Source organism: Capricornis sumatraensis, chromosome 8 (assembly GCF_032405125.1).
Source record: "Capricornis sumatraensis isolate serow.1 chromosome 8, serow.2, whole genome shotgun sequence".
Classification (NCBI taxonomy): Eukaryota; Metazoa; Chordata; class Mammalia; order Artiodactyla; family Bovidae; genus Capricornis; species Capricornis sumatraensis.
This window is the reverse complement of record NC_091076.1, coordinates 86,415,856-86,434,756: the sequence shown is the minus strand read 5'-3', so window position 1 is coordinate 86,434,756 and position 18,901 is coordinate 86,415,856. Positions and strand designations below refer to the sequence as shown.

At 53.0% G+C, this 18,901-nt stretch overlaps 2 protein-coding genes across 5 annotated transcripts in view; one reads left to right on the top strand and one right to left on the bottom strand.

The window, feature by feature from the left end:
- ACSF2 (acyl-CoA synthetase family member 2) overlaps positions 1-18,901 on the top strand; it is a 31,975-nt gene that overhangs the window by 11,181 nt on the left and 1,893 nt on the right. Inside the window, exons 4-14 of one of the 4 annotated variants that reach the window (XM_068977105.1) lie at positions 2,998-3,024; positions 7,843-8,038; positions 8,414-8,542; positions 8,787-8,840; positions 9,143-9,261; positions 9,368-9,533; positions 10,087-10,182; positions 10,315-10,472; positions 10,754-10,845; positions 11,151-11,227; positions 17,639-17,746. In XM_068977105.1, the coding sequence (XP_068833206.1) occupies positions 2,998-3,024; positions 7,843-8,038; positions 8,414-8,542; positions 8,787-8,840; positions 9,143-9,261; positions 9,368-9,533; positions 10,087-10,182; positions 10,315-10,472; positions 10,754-10,845; positions 11,151-11,227; positions 17,639-17,746 (1,222 nt within the window). The remainder of the gene's footprint in view (positions 1-2,997; positions 3,025-7,842; positions 8,039-8,413; positions 8,543-8,786; positions 8,841-9,142; positions 9,262-9,367; positions 9,534-10,086; positions 10,183-10,314; positions 10,473-10,753; positions 10,846-11,150; positions 11,228-17,638; positions 17,747-18,901) is intronic. The other 3 variants (XM_068977106.1, XM_068977104.1, XM_068977107.1) reach the window with 3 other exon arrangements.
- On the bottom strand, positions 11,496-15,529 carry CHAD (chondroadherin). Its single transcript, XM_068978451.1, has 4 exons — positions 14,738-15,529; positions 12,556-12,719; positions 12,144-12,289; positions 11,496-11,932 (listed from the first exon to the last, which is right to left on the bottom strand). Exons 1-3 carry the CDS (start codon positions 15,515-15,517, stop codon positions 12,148-12,150), a joined length of 1,086 nt encoding a protein of 361 aa, XP_068834552.1. The 5' UTR covers positions 15,518-15,529; the 3' UTR covers positions 11,496-11,932; positions 12,144-12,147.

Genomic DNA, 18,901 nt, shown 5'->3' with positions numbered 1-18,901 from the left:
AGTAATATGTAATAAGAGGCAAGACAAACTGCTGCTCTCCCAAGTATATCCTCATACCTATGTACTCAGGTGGCGTGGTCATCCCTGCCTCCATGGCTCCTTCAGCGTCCAGCTCTGCCTGTGGTCTCTGCCTGACCCTGTCAGGACCTGTGATCCTTGGTGCTTACAGAGCCTCTGGCCCTGACTTTGGTCATCTGCCTTGGAGTGTCACAGAGTGCTGCAGTTGCTCACAGAAGTTCCCTGAGCTAAGCAGACCGTGTTTTCGGACCAGGTACTGCTGGAAGGCTAGGCTACACTGGGGAGGGCCAACAGCAGTGCACAGGCGACTATAACCAGGGGACTGTGAGTTAGCATGCAAAGCCAGTGTGCTTGGTACTAGAAGTGAGCTGGAAAGATGGGTTCAGAGGCAGCAAAGATGAATCAGATAGCACAAGTAAGTCATGGAAAAGAGCCAGCGTGTGCTTGAGGGCTGGAAGGTGGGAAGTAAATGGGGGTGGTTCTCCATGGGCCTGTGGCGCCATTAGCTTCAGGTCTGCTGCTAGGTCCTGCGCAACCTCAAATGAGGCTGTGGATGGGCTGCAGCGTAAAGAACAGTACATACCGAAAGAGGCCCAGGGTTGGCACCCACCCAGACAGGGAAACTGAAGAAAATGAATCTCTTGCCTCATTAATAAAAAATTATCCTTTTTATAGATACCGTTTATAAACACACACGCACGTAGTTTTGGTCACCATTTGAAAATAAATCACAGACATCATACTATTGATATGTTCCATCTCTGCTGATCTCTCATGGTTGGTTTGCTCTGGGACATGGACATCTTGCTTACTGGGCACTTGTCTTCTTTCTTCTGTGCATTTGTGGCAGATAGGGCTATTTTTGTGTTTCCTGTGTCAATGTCACTTGTCTTTTTTGTGGAAAGCTGTTTGTGATTGAATAACGAGGCTTTTTTTTAACCACCTTTTATGGTGGCATCTTGGACAAGCTGCTTAACTTCTCTCTCGTTTCTCCATTTGTAAGACAGGGATATGCACACTTGGGATGATTTGCCTGACAGCATTACAGGGGACATGCTCACTGTTTTTTCACTTCCTTAAGTTCTCTGCCCTTCAGGAAATTTACCCATCTCTGCCCTTCTTCACTGAGCATGCCCATCTTTTTCATAAATCAGAATCAGTACACTTCCCACTTGTCATTAAACATCTCTACAGACATTCCTGTAAATTATATCTGCAAGTAGACAATTCTTTGGTGGATCCTGTTTTCCCACTGGAGCAAGGCCAAAGCTTTGCCTCCAGTAAGCCACATTCTAAATAGTAAGCAGTGTGTCCTGATCTGCTCTATTCTGCTGAATGTAGGGAACATGCATCCATGTAGGAAACCAGTTGCCTGGGCCAGCAGTCACGGGGTAACAGGAACTCCACAGAGGACACAGAACTGCTTTCTCATCTGTTGGAACTCTCAGAAAGGAAAACTCTGCTACATTCAAAACTGAGCTTATTTATTTTCTTGAGCAGTTTCTAAGATGGAAATCACAAACAGAAGTGTTTGCTTGGCTTGCCCAGTATTAATGTATGCATGTATTTTGCACAGAAGCAATACATGCTGCTTTTATTTTTCTGACAGGATGGTAAATACCATAATCAGTTGCTAAATTTAGTTTATGAATTGTGTTTCTGTCAACACTGGTTTAAGCTCTAGAGAGCTCTTCTTTTTAACTTCATTGTGCACCATTGTGCTCACTCAGTTGTGTTCGGCTCTTCGTGACCCCACGGACTGTAGCCCACCAGGCTCCTCTGTCCTTGGAAGTTCCCAGGCAATAATCCTGGAATGGATTGCCATTTTCTTCTCCAGGGGATCTTCCCAACCCAGGGATCGAAACTAGGTCTCCTGCATCTCTGCGTTGGCAGGTGGGTTCTTTACCACCGAGCCAGCTGATTAACTTTGTGTTGAAATATAACATAGGTTCAGGAAAGTACACATATTTTATGTACTTGTTTGATAAGTTTTTGATAAATTGAACACACCCATAGAACCAGAACCTCCTTAGCCACTCTCTTGACTTCTAACAGCATAGAAAATAGTTTTGCCTGTTTTGTACATTTACATGGAATCAGACAGTATATACCTTTTCCTCTCTGGCTTCTTTCATTTAACAGTTTTTAATGAGTTTCATTCATATCGTTGGGTGTAGTCATAGTTCATTTGTTCTCATTGCTATATAACATTGTAAATAATCATCACCATTTATTTATCTATTCTACTGTTGAGTAGGTAGTTTCCATATTGGAGATACAAATGCAAATATCCTGTCTTTTGGTGGGCACATGTATGATTTCTTTTGGCTGTATACCTAGGAATAGAATTTTGTACATTATTTTTAAGTGTACAATTCAATCATTTTTATTGTGTTTATGGATATGTGTAAGTCACACCCTTAGCTATCACCTCTCTATCCTCCCATCCCCTCTGCTCTAAGCAACCACTTACTCTACTTTTTGTCTTTACAGATTTGCCTAACCTCAACATGACATAAATGAAATTATACTATATGTCATTTTCTGTGTCTGGCTTCTTTCACTTACTACAGTATTTTCGAGGTTCATCCATGTTGTAGCATGTATCAGTATTTCATTCCTTCTTATGGTCAAATAATATTCCATTGTAGAGATATTCCCCATTTTGTTTATCCACTTATGCATTGCTGAATATTTAGGTTCTTTTCACTTTTTGACTATTGTGGATAGTGCTGCTCTAAACATTTGTGTACAAATCTTTGAAAACTTGTTTTCACTTCTTTTGGGTATCTGCCTAAGAGTACAATTGCCAGGTCAAATGTTAACTCTGTGTTTAACTCTTTGGAGAACCACCAAAAATGTTTTCCACAGCAGCTGGACCATTTTACATTCCCATCAGCAATGCAAAAGAGCCAGTTTCTCCACATGCTCCCCAAATTTGTTATGCTGTTTTTTGTTTATACCTTCCTGTGGGTACAGTTCGGTTCAGTTCAGTTCAGTCGCTCAGTCGTGTCCTACTCCTTGCAACCCCATGAATTGCAGCACGCCAGGCCTCCCTGTCCATCACCAACTCCTGGAGTCCACCGAAACTCATGTGCATCGAGTCAGTGATGCCATCCAGCCATCTCATCCTCTGTCGTCCCCTTCTCCTCCTGCCCTCAATCCCTCCCAGCATCAGGGTCTTTTCTAGTGAGTCAACTCTTCGCATGAGGTGGCCAAAGTATTGGAGTTTCAGCCTCAGCATCAGTCCTTCCGATGAACACAGAGGACTGGTCTCAAAGTGCTATTTAATCGTGGTTTCAGTTTACATTTCATGTGCTTGTTGGCCATTCATATGTCTTCTTTGGAAAAATGTCTATTCAAGTCCTTTGCTTATTTTTTAATTGGGTTATGTGCATTATTTATCATTCATGCATTTGGTTATTCATTTGAGCACTTCTTACATTCCAGGCCCTGTGAGGCACTGAAGACAAAACAGTGGACCCATTAGTTGCCAAACAAAACAATTATTTTTTAAAATAATCCTTGTTTCCTAACCTGTCTTATGAAATAAGATCTGGCAGCAGATCTAGGCCTGAATTCTCACATGCCCATTCTCTGCACACACCTTTAGGTGGGGTGTGCTTTGTCTCCAGTTCCCTCCCAGCTCCCGCCTAGCTGACTTACTCCCACTTGGCATTTTATAACACCCAATCCAAGTAGCTAAAGACTTACTCTAGTTATTTGAGTTGGGAGCACCTGGGACTCCTGGCGTCCTGCTCCAGCTCCTTAAACTTTCCACAGACAGACAACTTTTCCTAAAACCAAATCTATTTTCTTTTTCAGGTTTAAATGGGGTATCTGCCACTTTGTTTAAGAATAGAAAAAGAAGTGGCCGCCCTTCTTGCTTGAGGTGTTTTGGGTGTGTTTGAGGAAGGAGAGAACTAGAATCAGTGGTGTTTGCACTTGGGCTTTTGAAATGGTGGGTGGTTCTTAAATTTATGAGCAATGCATTGACTTGAGTTTCTCGCACTCTTCAATCTTTTGAAGGAACAACCTGTTTTCACGTCAACCTTGTCCTACCCCAGTCCCAGTTTCTTGGCTTCAATTAGTAAACAACTGTGGAAAAATAAAATTGAGATTAGACAATCTCTAGTGATCAGATAAGGACTAAATCCAGAGCCCAGAGAAGAGAATTACCCATCCCATCCTTTCTCCCCAAATTGGGCAGGCAAGGCTATCATGCTGGGGTAGTGGTACTGGATTCTCCATTCTCCACTTCAGGTTCAGCTATTTACCAGCTAGGCAGCCCACTTGGCCTCTTTGCACTTCAGTTTCCTTACCTGTACAAAGAGAGTTCATAACTCCCACCTGTGTTTTTTAGAATTAGCTTAGTGTGTATCAGAGAAACCCCTTCTCACCATGGTTTTAGTAGGTGGGAGTTTTTCTAGGAAATGGCCAGTGTGTGGCTGGTGTGGTACAGACTGCTGTCAGGCTCCATGTCCGTCTGTCTTGTTGCTCTGTGATGCCAAGCTCACCATGTGCTCCAAGAGAACTATCACAGGCAGCATTCCAGCCAGCAGGAAAGAAAAAGAGAAGACGTGCTTGCCTTGAAGGGCTCTTCTTTGAAGCTGTGCACACACATACGCACAACCTCTGCTTAAATCCTATTGGCCAGACTTTATTCTTCACCCAGACCACCTACTGGGGAAGCTTGGAAATGTGGTGTCTATTCCACATGGCTATGGCCAGGTAAACATCTGAGGGTGTATTATTAAGGGAGAAGGGGCTACTGGGAGTCTCTGTCATTCCACCTATCAGAGCCGCCGTGAAGATAAAGGAGATAGTACACTTCTGAACTACATTTGGGGATGCTGTGCTTAGTCCCTCAGTTGTGTCTGACTCTTTGCAAACCCTTGGACTATAGCCCACCAGGCTCCTCTGGGGGATTCTCCAGGCAAGAATACTGGAGTGGGTTGCCATGCCCTCCTCCAGGGGATCTTCCCAACCCAGGGATCGAACCCAGGTCTCCCACGCTGCAGGCAGATTCTTTACTGTCTGAGCCACCAGGGAGGCGTGCATACATCAACCTGTTGATTTGTCAGCTAGGCATTCCAAGAGGCCACTGAAAACCATAGTGAGTGTGTAGAAAATCATATTCCGCACCAAACAGGACTCTGGGACATTCTGAGAATAAGGGGATCCGTGTTGTGAAACAGATCCCCCCACTCCCCACTTTTAATGCTTTGTTGACAACAAGACCATTGAACTGGCTGAAGTCTGTGTTTTTCTGCCTTCTAATCCAGATCCTGGGCTGTTGGGAGGTGGCTTGCCAAGGCTTCAAGGGCAGTGGTGAACCACTGAATGCAAAAGATGTATTTAGTTTGGATTCACCAGTTGTAAGCAACAGAAACCCAACTCAGACCAGCTTAAAGGTTTGTTCACATTTTAGATTACATACATAAGTAAGATCATGCAACATTAGACTTTCTGCTTCCGGCTTATTTCCCGTAAGCATAATGTCCTTTGGATTCATCCATGTTGTTGCAAATGGAATTCAGCTCCTCTCTCCCCTCACCAAATAGCTTAAATTCAAAGAGGGACTTAATTGACTGGTGACAGTGAAAAGTCCAGAGGCAGGTAGACTGTATCTAGGCACTTGACAAGCTCAAGATTAAGTCTGTCCTGGGTCTTCCTGTCTGTTTCTGTCTTTGTCTGTCTGTCCATCTCTCTGTATTGACTTTCTTCCTAAGCAGGTTTTCTCTACATGCTTGCTCTTACACCGATCACTTTGGCAAACCCAAGAAAGGAGCACATCTGTTTCCCAGCGGGCAAAAATGGGCACCCTCCACATTATGCCTGTGAGGGAAGGATGTGGGTACACAGTCTCTTTTGAGGGGTGTCATGGTGACTGTGAGGAACTACCTCAGTAGTTATTTAGGTCTGCCAGCCTGAGTGGTAGAATGTGGGGGCAGGCAGGGCTTCAGAGGCCTGTGACTTCTGGCTGTTTTCTGTCCTAGCACACCTGAGGAAACCAGCTGGCTTAGGTGGCTCACTACAGTCTTTGAGAAGATTGCCCAGGAAGGTGATCTAGATAGCATCCCTTTGAGGATAACCACTGATCCAAGTCCTCAGACTTTATAGGTGGGGAGGCTGAGGCCCAGAGAGGAGAAAACACAGATATCTTCACTTGGATTTTCTTGAGAACAAGTACGTGGGTGCAGGTGGTTTATTTGTGATCTTGGGAAGCAGGAGTGAGGGAGTATGGAGAGGAGACAAGAAGTCAATATGGAGCGTGTGTGGGCAACCAGGATCTTACCCACGCCCTCCAGGCTTGATGCCTCCCAGAACTGCCCAGCCACAGAAGGAGAAACTTGAGGGAGTCACTGAGGACAGAACCTCAAGAAACTGCCCTATCAGTGAAATTAGAAATGTGCTGAGGACACGTGGCAAGGGACACCGAAGGTGTTTGTGACAATCTCCCACCCAGCAAGCGGCACACCTGGGATGAGACCAAAAGCCCCAAGCTCTCCAGTTTGTGACTCATCTTTATTGAAGTCAGGACAACCTACCCATCAGCCTGCACTGGGACACACCCTCATGTGATGTGAGGTCTCCTCTCATTTATAGGGAAACCCAGTTTTGCTCCCCTCTGCCCTGCATACTTTATTCTGTCCTGAAATTCTCCCCCATAAGCCAGAAGCAGCCAATCAGTGACGGTTAGGATTGGCCTTTGCAGCTCAGCAACTGTAGGACTGAATCATCAGGAAGGGTCCCCAGGGCCCACACCACCCTGAGGTGGTGGTCTGGAAAGCCTGGATCTGGAGTGTGCCCTCTCAGATAAGAACAGGGTCTGAGAGCTGTCATATACTTCTCTGGGCCTGGATGGGAGCTCAGCACCTGTCACCCAGCTCTGGCAAATGGGCATAAGCAGGCCTAAGCTTATGATACTTAGACTTCTGGGGACCTTTTTTTTAAAATAAAAAAAAATAATTGTTTTAATAATTCATAACAGTTTTAGTTACAGAATAACTGAGTAGATCATACATAGAGTTCATTATGCCCACCCCTGACCCCATCCCTGGCACTGTTTCTCTGATATTAACATCTGCATTAGTATGGTACATTACAATTAGTGAACTAGTATGGGACATTACTGACTTCCCAGGTGGTGCTAGTGGTAAAGAACCTGCCCACCAGTGTAAGAGACACAGGTTCAATCCCTGAGTCAGGAAGATCCCTGGAGGGAGGGCACAACAACTGACTCCAGTATTCTTGCCTGGAGAATCTCACGGACAGAGGAGCCTGGCAGGCTACAGTTCATAGGGTCACAAAGAGTCAGACTAGACTGAAGCGACTTAGCACACATGGTACATTATTGTTGACTGTGGTCCAAGTTTACATCAGGGTTTAGTCCTTGTGTTAGATCATTCTGTGGGTTTTGACAGATACCCAGGGGTCTTTTTACCAGGAGGAAGTGGTGTCTAGAATGAGGCCATTCCCAGCCCTCCCAGGCTACCTCTCAGCATGATTGACCTTAGTGTCCCTTTCTAGGGTTTGGATACCAAGGCTCCAGACGCTTGGCACTCAGTGGAAACTGAGGAGAAGGGTGGGGAGAAGAACCTTCTCTCTGATTAGGGACAGAAGTCAGCCTCCAGGTTTTGATTTCCCAAGGGCAAAGTAGCTCCTAAGTTAAATGGGTCCCTGGCAATGGGGCAGATCAGACAGTTTCTGGAGTTTCCTGCACACGTTGTATGCAACCTGCTTCCTAGCACGATGTGCCAGCCTTTGGTTCCAGGGAGGCCTGGCTTGGTGTAGTTGAACCCATAGCCCCTTTCCCCACAGTTCTGGAGAGCTGGATCACACCGTCCCCTTGCCCGTCGGAGGCTTCAGCTATGTCCAGGGCCACGTCGGATTGCACCTTAGTAACAAGACTGTGGGGCAGTGCCTGGATGCCACAGCACAGAGGATCCCACACCAGGAGGCCTTGGTTGTCCACCATGAAAACATCAGGTTGACCTTTGCCCAACTCAAGGAGGAGGTGGGTCCTGACTTTGAACCTTCAAAGTGGGCAGGTGCTGGCCCCCAGGTGCCAAGCTTGGTGGAGCTGCAAGGGTGGTGCCCGGCTATGGGGCAGGGTGCTGGGGCTGCCTGAGAGCCCCCAAGGAATATCAGCAGTGGAGGGCAGGGCTGAGGCAGAGGTGGTCCAGATGCCTCCTGCATCAGTTGTTCCTGGGATACTGGTTAACTATGCATGTTCCCAAGTCCCCTCCAGATCTCAGGCCTGCGTATCTGCCTGTCCCTCATTCCCAAGTGGTTCTGGTGTGAACCCCTGGGCCAAAGGTTAAAGTCAGAGTCATGGGCTCCTTTCTGCTCACCTACATCTCACCCTCTGTTCCCCTTCTGTTTATTCCAGGTGGATAAAGCTGCTTCTGGGCTCTTGAGTATCGGCCTCCGCAAGGGTGACCGGCTGGGCATGTGGGGGCCCAACTCCTATGCATGGGTACTCATGCAGCTGGCCACAGCCCAGGCTGGCATCATTCTGGTGAGGAGGGGATTGCCTGGCATAGCTGGGTATGCAGGGGGGAGGGCATCATTCAGGGGAGCTCCCTGGACCCTTGGCCCCAGAATCACACCAGTGCCTGGCTGGTTTCAGACCAGCTAGTGCTTTCTCCTTAAGCCCACTAAGGAAGCCTGAAGGTACAGGGTGCTGCCTCTGAGGGTGGAGGGGCTGCAAGTGGGACAGCATCTGCCCAGGACACGTGACGTACCCTCACTGTCTCCACCAGGTATCTGTGAATCCAGCATACCAGGCTATGGAGCTGGAGTATGCCCTCAAGAAGGTGGGCGCATTCCTTGGGTACTGTGGGGGAAGCCAGCTAGTACCTAGCACAGGGGGCTTCCAGCTGTCACAGAAGGCTGAGAGCGGTGGGGGCATGCACAGGTGACACCCTGAGTCTGTCCTTCTTCAGGCAGTGGGCGGGAGGAGGGGATGGTTGGTCAGACAGGCCAGTGTGTGTGTCAGGGGTGGCGGCTGTGTGTATTTCGGTGTCAGTGTATGGGAGAGAGAGCAACTGTCAGGACTCCACCACATTCCCAGGCTGAGGCTTCCTGCTGACCATGGCGGGGGGCTGCCCTTCTACAGGTGGGCTGCAAAGCCCTTGTATTTCCCAAGCAATTCAAGACTCAGCACTACTACAACATCCTGAAGCAGATCTGTCCAGAGGTGGAGAAGGCCCAGCCAGGGGCCTTGAAGAGTCAGAGGTGGGGGTGTCCCGGGTTGGGAGGGGTACATCATCCCATATCTTGGGCCGCTCACTCCTTACCCATCTCTGTGGGCCATGCCTCCTGTCATGCTCCCCACCGCCAGGCTTCCGGATCTGACCACAGTCATCTCGGTGGATGCCCATCTGCCAGGGACGCTGCTCCTGGATGAGGTGGTGGCAGCTGGCAGTCAAGAGCAAAATCTGGCCCGGCTCCGGCACACCCAGCAGTTCCTGTCCTGCCATGACCCCATCAACATCCAGTTCACCTCGGTACGGCAGCGATCTCCAGGCCCTGAACCCAGGCTGGCATGCTAACACCTGCCTGCCCTGTGACCTGCGCCTGAGAACAAGGAGGCAGCAGAGATTAGGGCAGAGATCAGGAGAGCGCTCGTCTCCTGGGGCCTGCCCTCGCTGTCCCCTCTGCCCTGGAAACACCAGCAACTAGAGTCCTTGTCACATGCTCCTCTCCCCTGGCCCTCTTGCCCCAAGCACAGGGGCAGATGTGCTGAGCCACCACAGGTCAGAGCCCCTCATTTGGCAGATGGGGAAACTGAGGCCCAGAGAGGCCATCTGCTGGTGAGCCTCTGAGCCACCTTATAAGTGGCCTGAGAATAGACCTTCTCTGCCACATTTCTGAATCCTAACACCTGGCACCGTGCAGGCACAAGGCAAATCTCTGTAAAAATGTACTGAGTGAATAGGTGGATCTAAGGCAACAATCTCCGTCTCCTGACTCCCAGTCCAGTGCCCTTCCCTGCCGTGGCCCAGGGTGGGAAGGAGATGGGATGAAAGAGGCTAAGCTATCAGCTTCTTGTCTTGTCAGGGGACAACCGGCAGCCCCAAGGGGGCTACGCTCTCCCATTACAACATTGTCAACAACGCCAACATGATAGGACAGCGCCTGAGACTGCACCAGAAGGTGAGGGGGTGCTGGCCCAGCAAGGGCTTCCTGGCACCCTGCAGGGGTGGGGGCTTGCTGGGTTCCCCCTTCTGGCTAGAGGAGCAGGACTTCTGGCCCCACAGTAGACCCAGCTCCTGCTTCCATCTCCAGACGCCAGAGGAATCGCGGGTAGTCCTGCCCAGCCCCCTGTACCACTGCCTGGGTTCTGTGGGGGGCACAATGGTGAGCTTGATGCACGGTGTCACCCTTATCCTGTGCTCTCCAGTCTTTGAGGGCAAGAAGACGCTGGAGGCCATCAGCAGAGAAAGGTGGGCATCAGTGGGCAGCTATCTGTGGGCCGATAAGGTCCTCGTGTTCCTCACTCCTGGGCCCTGATTCCTTTCCAAGCCGTCTCCGCCCTCCAATCAGGAGAAATGGAGATGGGGTAGTGGGAGATTCTCAGGAGACCAGTCCCTCCCTCCAAGGAGCTTCTGCTTATATCCCACAGTGCAGCTGTGGCCCTTACTAGAGGGTTAGAGTCCGGTGGGTGAGAGGAGGAAGTTCCCCTCTACTTCCAAGCCTGATTTTGAGATGCACCTCCCTTATACAGAGGCTCCTTCCTGTATGGGACCCCCACAATGTTCGTGGACGTTCTGAACCAACCAGACTTCTCCAGTTACAACATCTCAACCATACGTGGAGGTGGGATGGGGCCAAGAGTGGTGAGACCAGGACTAGCCTAGTGAGCTACATAGGTGCCCAATCTTTCATTTAGGGGCAAAAAGGCCACTAAACATGGGTGGGAGGGAGGGAAATCCCCAGTGTCCCTAGACATCAGCCTAAGACCAGCTGCCTAGACATCAGCCTAAGGACAGCTGCCGGGTCTAGAAACCAGTTCAGGGTCGGGAAGCAAAGGGAATGTTATTTCCTAAAAAGGGCTACAGGTGAATGGCAGTCTACTGAACCTGGAGAAGGTGGGAGCTGTGTCAGCCCTCTCTCCGATTCAGGTGTGATTGCTGGGTCTCCTGCACCCCCAGAGCTGATCAGAGCCATCATCAACAAGCTGAACATGAAGGAGCTAGTGGTAAGTAGAGGCAGGGGCTGGGGTGGGGGCCAGGCCAGGGCTGGGCAGAACAGATTGCTGGATGTGTCGAGGAGTCCAGCCTGGGTCTCCAAGGAAGACCCTTCAGCTGGCCTTCATTCTAGAAAGCAGATGTGAGAAACTGCAGTCTGACCTCATCAACAGCTCTCAAGTCACAAAGACAGGTGACAGGGGAGTAAATATTATACATACATAAATTTATATTTATAGAAATCTGGGGAAGAAATGCAGCATGGGAGGATGTGTGGCAAAGCACCAGTGTCCTGGCGGGGGGGGGCTGGCGGAGTTGAAGGTAGGGGCTTCAGACCCTTCCTAGAAGCAAGGGGTAGGGCAAGGATCTGCTGTTTGTTTCCGAATGACAGGGAAAGGGAAATCGAGAGGAGGATTCTGGAAGGGTGGCCATCCTGATGGTCACCCTGTTCTGGTCCTAAAGGACTTGGGGGTCTTAGCAACAGCTTCTCTGAGAGGAGCTGTGGCCGTGAGGCCAGGCATGCTGGAGCTCTCAGCCTCAAGTGGAGCTGGGTTTGTGCTGGAGTGCCCAGGTGCCCTGCCAGGACATGTCTAGGTGTGAACAGATCTATGTATCAGCAGAGGGTGTTGAGAGAAGATGGGAGTCAGAGGTGAGAGGATCAGTAGTTTCTCCGGCAGAAGGCAGAGGCCAGTCACCAGGACTGGCTGGGTCAGGACCTGTGGTGAGGCAAGGACTGGTGTCAGGACGGCAACAGTCTAGACGATGTTTGGAGAGAATGGTGGGAGTCCTAGGAAGTATCGTTTTCCCCCTTAGAGGAGGGAGCCCCAGTCCTCCCCTCCTTTCCCTGTAAAAATGGAAGTGTCTTGGGACACCCTCAATTCCAGAGCCTCCAGAGAGAGAATGGGGGCCATGCCCACTGGACCCCACCTGTTTAATGGCGGCCGGCTTTCTTGGACCTCTTAGTGGGGAACTTGCAGCCGCGGAAGGCATCCGTGTCACGAATGTGCTGGCCCCTGAACTTGGCGGGCGATGCACAAGTGGCATCAGGGCGAGAGGTCTTAGCTTCCAGCCACCTGGAGAGACAGAGAGTTGCTGGGGTTGGGGAAGAGATTTAAGAGTATTGGAGGTAAGGACAGTGAACCGCGGGGTCAGGGTGACTTTGCTTTAGGGTAGTCTGGAACTGTCATCTTCATTTTACAAATGGGGGAATGCCCAGCGTCCCACACCTCTTAGGGGGCAAATCTAGGACATATGCCTAGGATGTCTTAGTGCAGGGTCAGTATGTCTCCACTCCATCGCACGAGGATGGCCTCTAGGGGTACTACTGGGGCCCTCTCACCTCCGAAGGCCCCGGAGCTGGCAGGTACACTTCCAGGGGTTGTTGGTGAGGGTGAGGGTCTCCAGGCTGTCAAAGGGGAAGTTGGAGGGCAGCTGGTGCAGGCGGTTGTTCTCCAGATGGACATGTTTCAGCGTGGTCACACCCAGGAAGGCACCGTCAGAAAACTAGGGAGCAGGGTGGGTGTGGGTGAGCAGCTCAGTCCCAGTGTCTGGCCTCTCCCAGCTCTATGCTCCCATGGGGCAGGGTCCACCCCTGAATGCAGGCAGTGGCACCTGGAGCAGGTTCACAGCGTGACCCAGTTTTCTCAGGTGATTAATCCATTCGGTCTGTGGAGCTAGGTAGTTTTACTTTTCAATATGTAGATTGCGGGGCAAGGTTAAGTCCCTTGCTCAGGGTGGCACTAGGGAGTCAACAGTAGCTGCAGGGCCACATCCAGCTCCTCTTCCTCTGGCACCGTGCTCTCTGTGCAAACACTGGGACTGGGGAGGTAGCCAGAGTTTGGCCCCAGCGGCCCAAGCTGGCACAGAGTGAAGCTGGTCAGTGTTTGGTGGGATGGGCAGTGGGCCCAGGCTCCCCACAGGCCCCAGGGTCCTGTATGTCCCCCAAGCTTTGTCCTCCCTGCTCCCTCACTGCCTGCCAGGCACTATTTGTGGAGCCACCTTGGTGGAGTCTTGGGCCAGGCTGGCTGGCTCCAGAGGAAACATTCTATTGGTGGCCACATCTTGGCCCAGACGTCACGGTTCCTGCCTGGCCTCGCCTGCCCCAAATGAGCCCCTGCTTCCCCGCTCTACTTCCCACTGAAAGGCCACGCTGGCAATAATGGGTCACAGGGGACTGCGACTTCAGCTGGGGAGTGTTCGGGGCTGAAGAAGGGCAGGCTCGGGCAGGCTCTGTCCGCCCAGACGAAGGCTGGTTGCCATCCAGGTACGATTCTGCCCTCATTTCTGTGCCTGCGGTCCAGGGAAGGGTGTGAAGCTCCCTGGTAATCAGACTGCTCTGATGACTGTCTTCCCACCTTACCCTGTGCCCTGCCCAACCTCCTGGGGAAGCCTCTGCGCCAGAGCAATTTTCTAGTCCCAAGAAGGGATTCCACCCTGTCCCAAGGCAGCAGCATCTGGCCAGGCACTGGGCATCAAAGGAGACCAAGTACTGAGGAGGACAAAGTCAGGAGATGGGTCTGGTGACAAGGGTGGGCAAAGGGCAGTGAGTGGTCTGGGGCACAGTGAGGCATGGCCAATCTTTCCTGTGGGGAGGAGACACCTAGGGTCCTTGTGCCGAAGGTTGATGGTAGTGAGTGGCTCTTGCCTTTTCCCCTTCATGGAACCCATGGATGCCATGCCTGCAACCTGGGGCAGGACCCTCATCCATGGTCCCCACTCAGCTGAAATGGCCCTGAGAATGCAGTGGAATGTATGTGTGTGGACTGGGGGTGGGGTGGGGGACCCACCAGGGCCTCTGGGAGGCATGGAGGCGGTCTTCCTCAGTTATGTGCGCCCTGCTCACTCCCCAGCCCCCCACTCCACCTTAGCACTCATGCACACTCCCCACCAGGAACAGGGTCTCTTTGTGGGCCTGATCTGCCCAGCTCCTCTGGAAGGCTTCTCAATAAACAAACCTCCCTTTATGGGGTGGTAGGTTTACTGGAGGCAGGAAAAAAACAGCAGAGGAGGGGTGGAAGGCCCAACAGGAAGAGGTGGCTTCTGCGCACAGCAGGGGGTGTTGAGGGCCCTGGATATGCCTCCTGGGGGCCATTGGTGGGGCCAGGATAGCCTGGCTCTGTTTATAAGTAGGAATCCTAGGAGGGCAGTGGCTGAGACTAGGGACAGGGACAGCAGGGCAGGATTTGGGGTGGGGATGTGACAAGAAGACTGGAGCGACTTAGCATGCATGCGTGCATTGGAGAAGGAAATGGCAACCCACTCCAGTATTCTTGCCTGGAGAATCCCAAGGACAGGGGAGCCTGGTGGGCTGCTGTCTATGGGGTAGCACAGAGTCAGACGCGACTGAAGCGACTTAGCAGCAGCAGCAGTGATGAGATGACAGAGCTCCACATCTTGGAGACAGCCACAGAAAGAGGCAAGTTTAGGGGAGAGGGGATGGTGCCCAGCTGTGGCCCTGGATCCCTGGGCCTCCTGTCAGTGAAGAAGGAGCCAGGGCACAGCCCCGACAACCAGGAGCTCACCTTCTCCAGGTTGGTGTTGTCCAGCCAGAGCGTCTCCAGGTATCTGCCGAAGGACTGGAAAGCATTGTCAGGAATGCTTTTCAGGGGATTGTGGGACAGCTTCAGCTCCTCCACCACCCTCAGCTTGCTCAGAGCAGCTGAGGGGTAGCTGGACAGCTGGTTCCTGTCCAGGTAGAACTTGGCGAGGTTTTCCACGTCGTCCAGAGCACCGGGCTGCAGGGAACTGAGTGAGTTTTCCGACAGGTAGAGCCAGCGCAGGTCCTTGGCGCCCTGGAAGGCGCCTGAGCGCAGCTCTCGGATCTTGTTGTTGTTGAGCTGCAGGATGAAAAGGTTGACCAGAGGGGAGAGCAGCCCCCGGGGCAGCTCTGTCACCTTATTGTGGTCCAGGTAGAGGTAGGTGAGCTCGGTCAGGTCGTCAAAGGCACCAGCACGCAGCACGCGGATGTCGTTATGGGACAGGTACAGGTAGATGAGCTGCTTGAGGCCTCGGAAGGCGCCAGCGGCCACCTCGCGGATCTGGCAGTGCTGCAGGTGCAGCGACACGAGGTTGGGCATGGCCCGAAATGAGTTGGCTGCCAGCACGGGGAAGTTGTTGCGCTGTAGGTTAAGCAGCTTGGTCTTCTCCGACACCTTGGGGATCTTCTGCAGCCCCACCTTGTCGCAGATGACGTGCTGCAGGTCGCTGTGGCAGTGGCAGTTCTGGGGGCAGGCGGCCAGCGCAGGCAGCAGGCTGGCCAGGAGGCCCAGGCTGAGGCTGAGCCGGAGCACCAGGCGGGCCATGGCCGGGATGTCTGGGGCCGAGGCAAGGGGCAGCGGCAAGTCCTCGGCGCTCGGTCTCCCGCCCTATTTATATGGTGGCCCTGACCGCAGCCGGCAGCCAGAGCCAGCTCCTACGTGGAGCCGGAGGCCACCGGGTTAACTCCCTCCCGCCCAGAGCTGCGCCCCTGCCCTCGACGGGGAAGGGCCCTCCCACCCTGGGGACTCTGCGGGGGGCCGCACTGGCCCCTAAACGCGGCCCCTAGCTCGGGCCCCTGTCTCCCTGCCCTCGGACCCCGCTCCCTCCCCACCCCGACCTTCTCTCCGCCCGGGGCGGGGGAGGGTATGGGTGTGTCCAGGACCCGGAGTTTACTCCCGAGTCGGGGAGGGGGGCAGCCCCTGAACTTATTTGTTTGCTCAAGTCTGTACCTCCACGCCTCCCCCGAGACGCCCTCGGCCGCGTGCCCGGGACCCAGCGAGGGAGGAAGCAGGGCCGGACAGCCGGACGCGAGTCTCGCCGCGGTCGCAGGCCGGCGGCGCTTTAATGGGGCTCTTGTGCGGCGCCGGCGGAGCGTGAGAGCCACCCTGGCGTCGGGCTCCCCGCTCCAGCTGCTCTCAAGAGGTGGAGCTCCTCCCCGCCCTCGACTGGCCCTGGCCTCTCTCTCCCAGCCTCAGGCTGGCTTTCTGTCCCCTGCACCCCCTGTATCCCTTTGCCACGACTGAAGGCAACCAGAAAAGTGGGAACTGGGGGCGAGGGGATGACCCACAGGCCTCAGCAAACACCTAAGACCACAGGCACGGTGGCGCTGTCTTCCCCCCTCCTTAATCTCCCTAAAATGTCCACATCTCCTCATACCCACCCCACCCTGCGGTGGTCAGGACCCTTTGTGGGGGGTGGTTCTCTCGGGGGTGGCCAGAGTGGCGCCAAGGTGTACTTGGCAGAAGCCACCCCTGGGCAGTGGCCCCAGGACTGTAAGGGTGGGTGAGAGGGCTGGGTCCGGACAGCTCAGGCTTCACGACCCCAGGTCCTGTGGGCAGGCCTACCCCGGCCAACTGGGTCTCTGTGTGTCTCCTTGAGCCACGATGGAAACGGGAGGGTGGGCAGGAAGAGTCACAGCTCTGGCCCCAAGGCAAGCCCTGGGCTGACTGGTAGGAGTTCTTGTCTGTGTTGGGGGGTGAGAGGAGGAACCAGACCCCAAGTCTTGCCAGACCCCAGCTATGCGTGATTCATGCCCGCTAACACAGAGGAAATTGAGGGTAGGGTAGGGCTGCGGGACGAACAGAGGTCTGGTGTCTTTGCTGGCTGGAAGGAACCTAACCAGCCCCTCCCTTCATCCAGCGCTCAGGTGCGGAAGCCTGCCGTCTCCTAAGCCCCTTTCAGCCGTTGCCTCTGGATGGGGGTCATACTTGGGCCAGAACACTGTCTTGTGGTATTCCTCCAAGGCTGACTGCTGGTTTTCTGTTGCTCAGGATGTTCCAACCACTAGAAGGGGGGCTGGGGTGTGTGCCACTGGCTTTGTAAACCCTTGCGTTGGCTGTATTTTTATTTTGAGCAAAACAAATTTACAGGAAACTTTCCAGAATTTGAAGGGGGGGGCACCCTACCCCAAGACCAGGCATTTATCCTGGGTTTCGAGTGGATGGGGCAGGGTAGGGGTAGGTGGCTGGTATCTGTGTAGCTCCCGTTTGGGCCAAGGTGGGCTGGCTTTCTCATCAAATTTATGGATTCTTCAGCTTGGAAAGAAGGGGCAGGGGATGCTATAGCCTGAAATCAGGAAGAGGGTGTTAAGGCAGCCTGAGGATGGGGTGGGGAAGCTGAGATGTTGGTAACTGGGAGCCACAGGCTAAACCATGTGGTTGCTGCAAGCAACCAGGAAGAGTGAGAGCCTGGCTGGAAGAGAATGGCTTCCCTGGTCTCAATTTTATTTCAGATCTGGGCCTCCTGCTAGCTGAGCTAGTCTGATTCTATATCCAGTGCCTTTGCCTCCTGACCCCTGACCTCTGCCAAATATACCTCTTTTCCCACTGTTCAACTGCTTCCATCCCCCACAACCCACTCCCCACCCCAGGTCCTTCCCTCAAAGTAACTTCCCCATCCTTCTGCTCCCCAGGCTCTGTTCCAAACACCCTTTCTGGCTCCTCTAGGTGGCTTATGGAACCACAGAGAACAGCCCCGTGACCTTCATGAACTTCACCGAGGACACTGTGGAGCAGAAGGCAAAAAGTGTGGGCAGAGTCATGCCTCACACAGAGGTGGGCCCCAGACACCCCCTCTCCCACCACTCACCTGGGTGCGGCCCCTGGGACATTTATTGCTTTCAAATAAGAGATCCAAACAGCTCACTCCAGACACTGAGAGCCCCCAGCCACGAGGTCTTCCTGGGCCTGGCCTGGGGCTTTCTCTGTGGGCTGAGGCCTGAACTGGGAAGAGCTGGAACAGTGGCCAGCTGCCAGCTGAACTTCTCTGCAGCCTCCCTTCCTGTCTGAGGTGTGTTTTTGCCAAGCCCACTGTCTGTTTTGGGGCAGCCAGAACAGCCTCATAGAGGAGCCAGAGCACAGAGATTTTTCCTACACAGCTCTTTCTCTCCCATAGCCTTCCCCCGCCCCCCCCCCCTCATTTCAGCAGATTTCCTCTTTGTGCTTGGCATAAACAGTTTCCCAAATAGCTTCTCCCTCTGGGAGTCCCTTGCATCTTGAAGACTGACCCAGAGCACCTTTCACTCTCAAATTCCCAGCCTCCAGTGCTGGTGCTTATGCCAGCGTTCCTTGTTTCCCCTCCCACCTTGGACCTTGCCCCTCTGGGATTACTGCCAGTGTGCTTCCCCTGGGGCCAACCTCTCTCCTCCCTAAAGTGAGTGTGCAGTGACACCAGTCCCTCCCATGTGTCACTCACTGAGAGGCCCGCCTGTGAGGCAGACAGGCCGGGTGCGGTTCTCCCCATTTCACAGATGCAGACACGAGGCACAGGGGCTAAGCTTTCCTTGCCCAACGGTTATGGCTCATTTCTCGACCAGGCTTTCAGATTCTGCCTGTCTGCCGCCTCTCCTGTTCACGTGGCCCTGCTCTGCCACCCTCTTTGGCTTCTCTATTTACTGCTTAGTGGGAAGTAAGAGGAGACTCCCTTCCTTCTGCACAGTTTATAATTCTTTAGCTGGCCTGGCCCCCCTTCTGGCCTCCTTCTCTGAGCAGCTCCCACCCACTCTGTTTCCTCAGCACCTCCTGACTTGGGCCTCAGCTGTCCTTTCATGTCCAGCTCAGGTACCCAACTGGTGACAGATCTACTCAGCCTGCGTCTCCATTCCTTGGGGATGGGCAGAGCCAGGGGGCTTCATTATAGGGGGAAAGAAGGCAAAGCTCTCCCCATTCCTGAGGCCCCTCATCCTGAAGTGAGAGGGTGGGAGGCCCCAG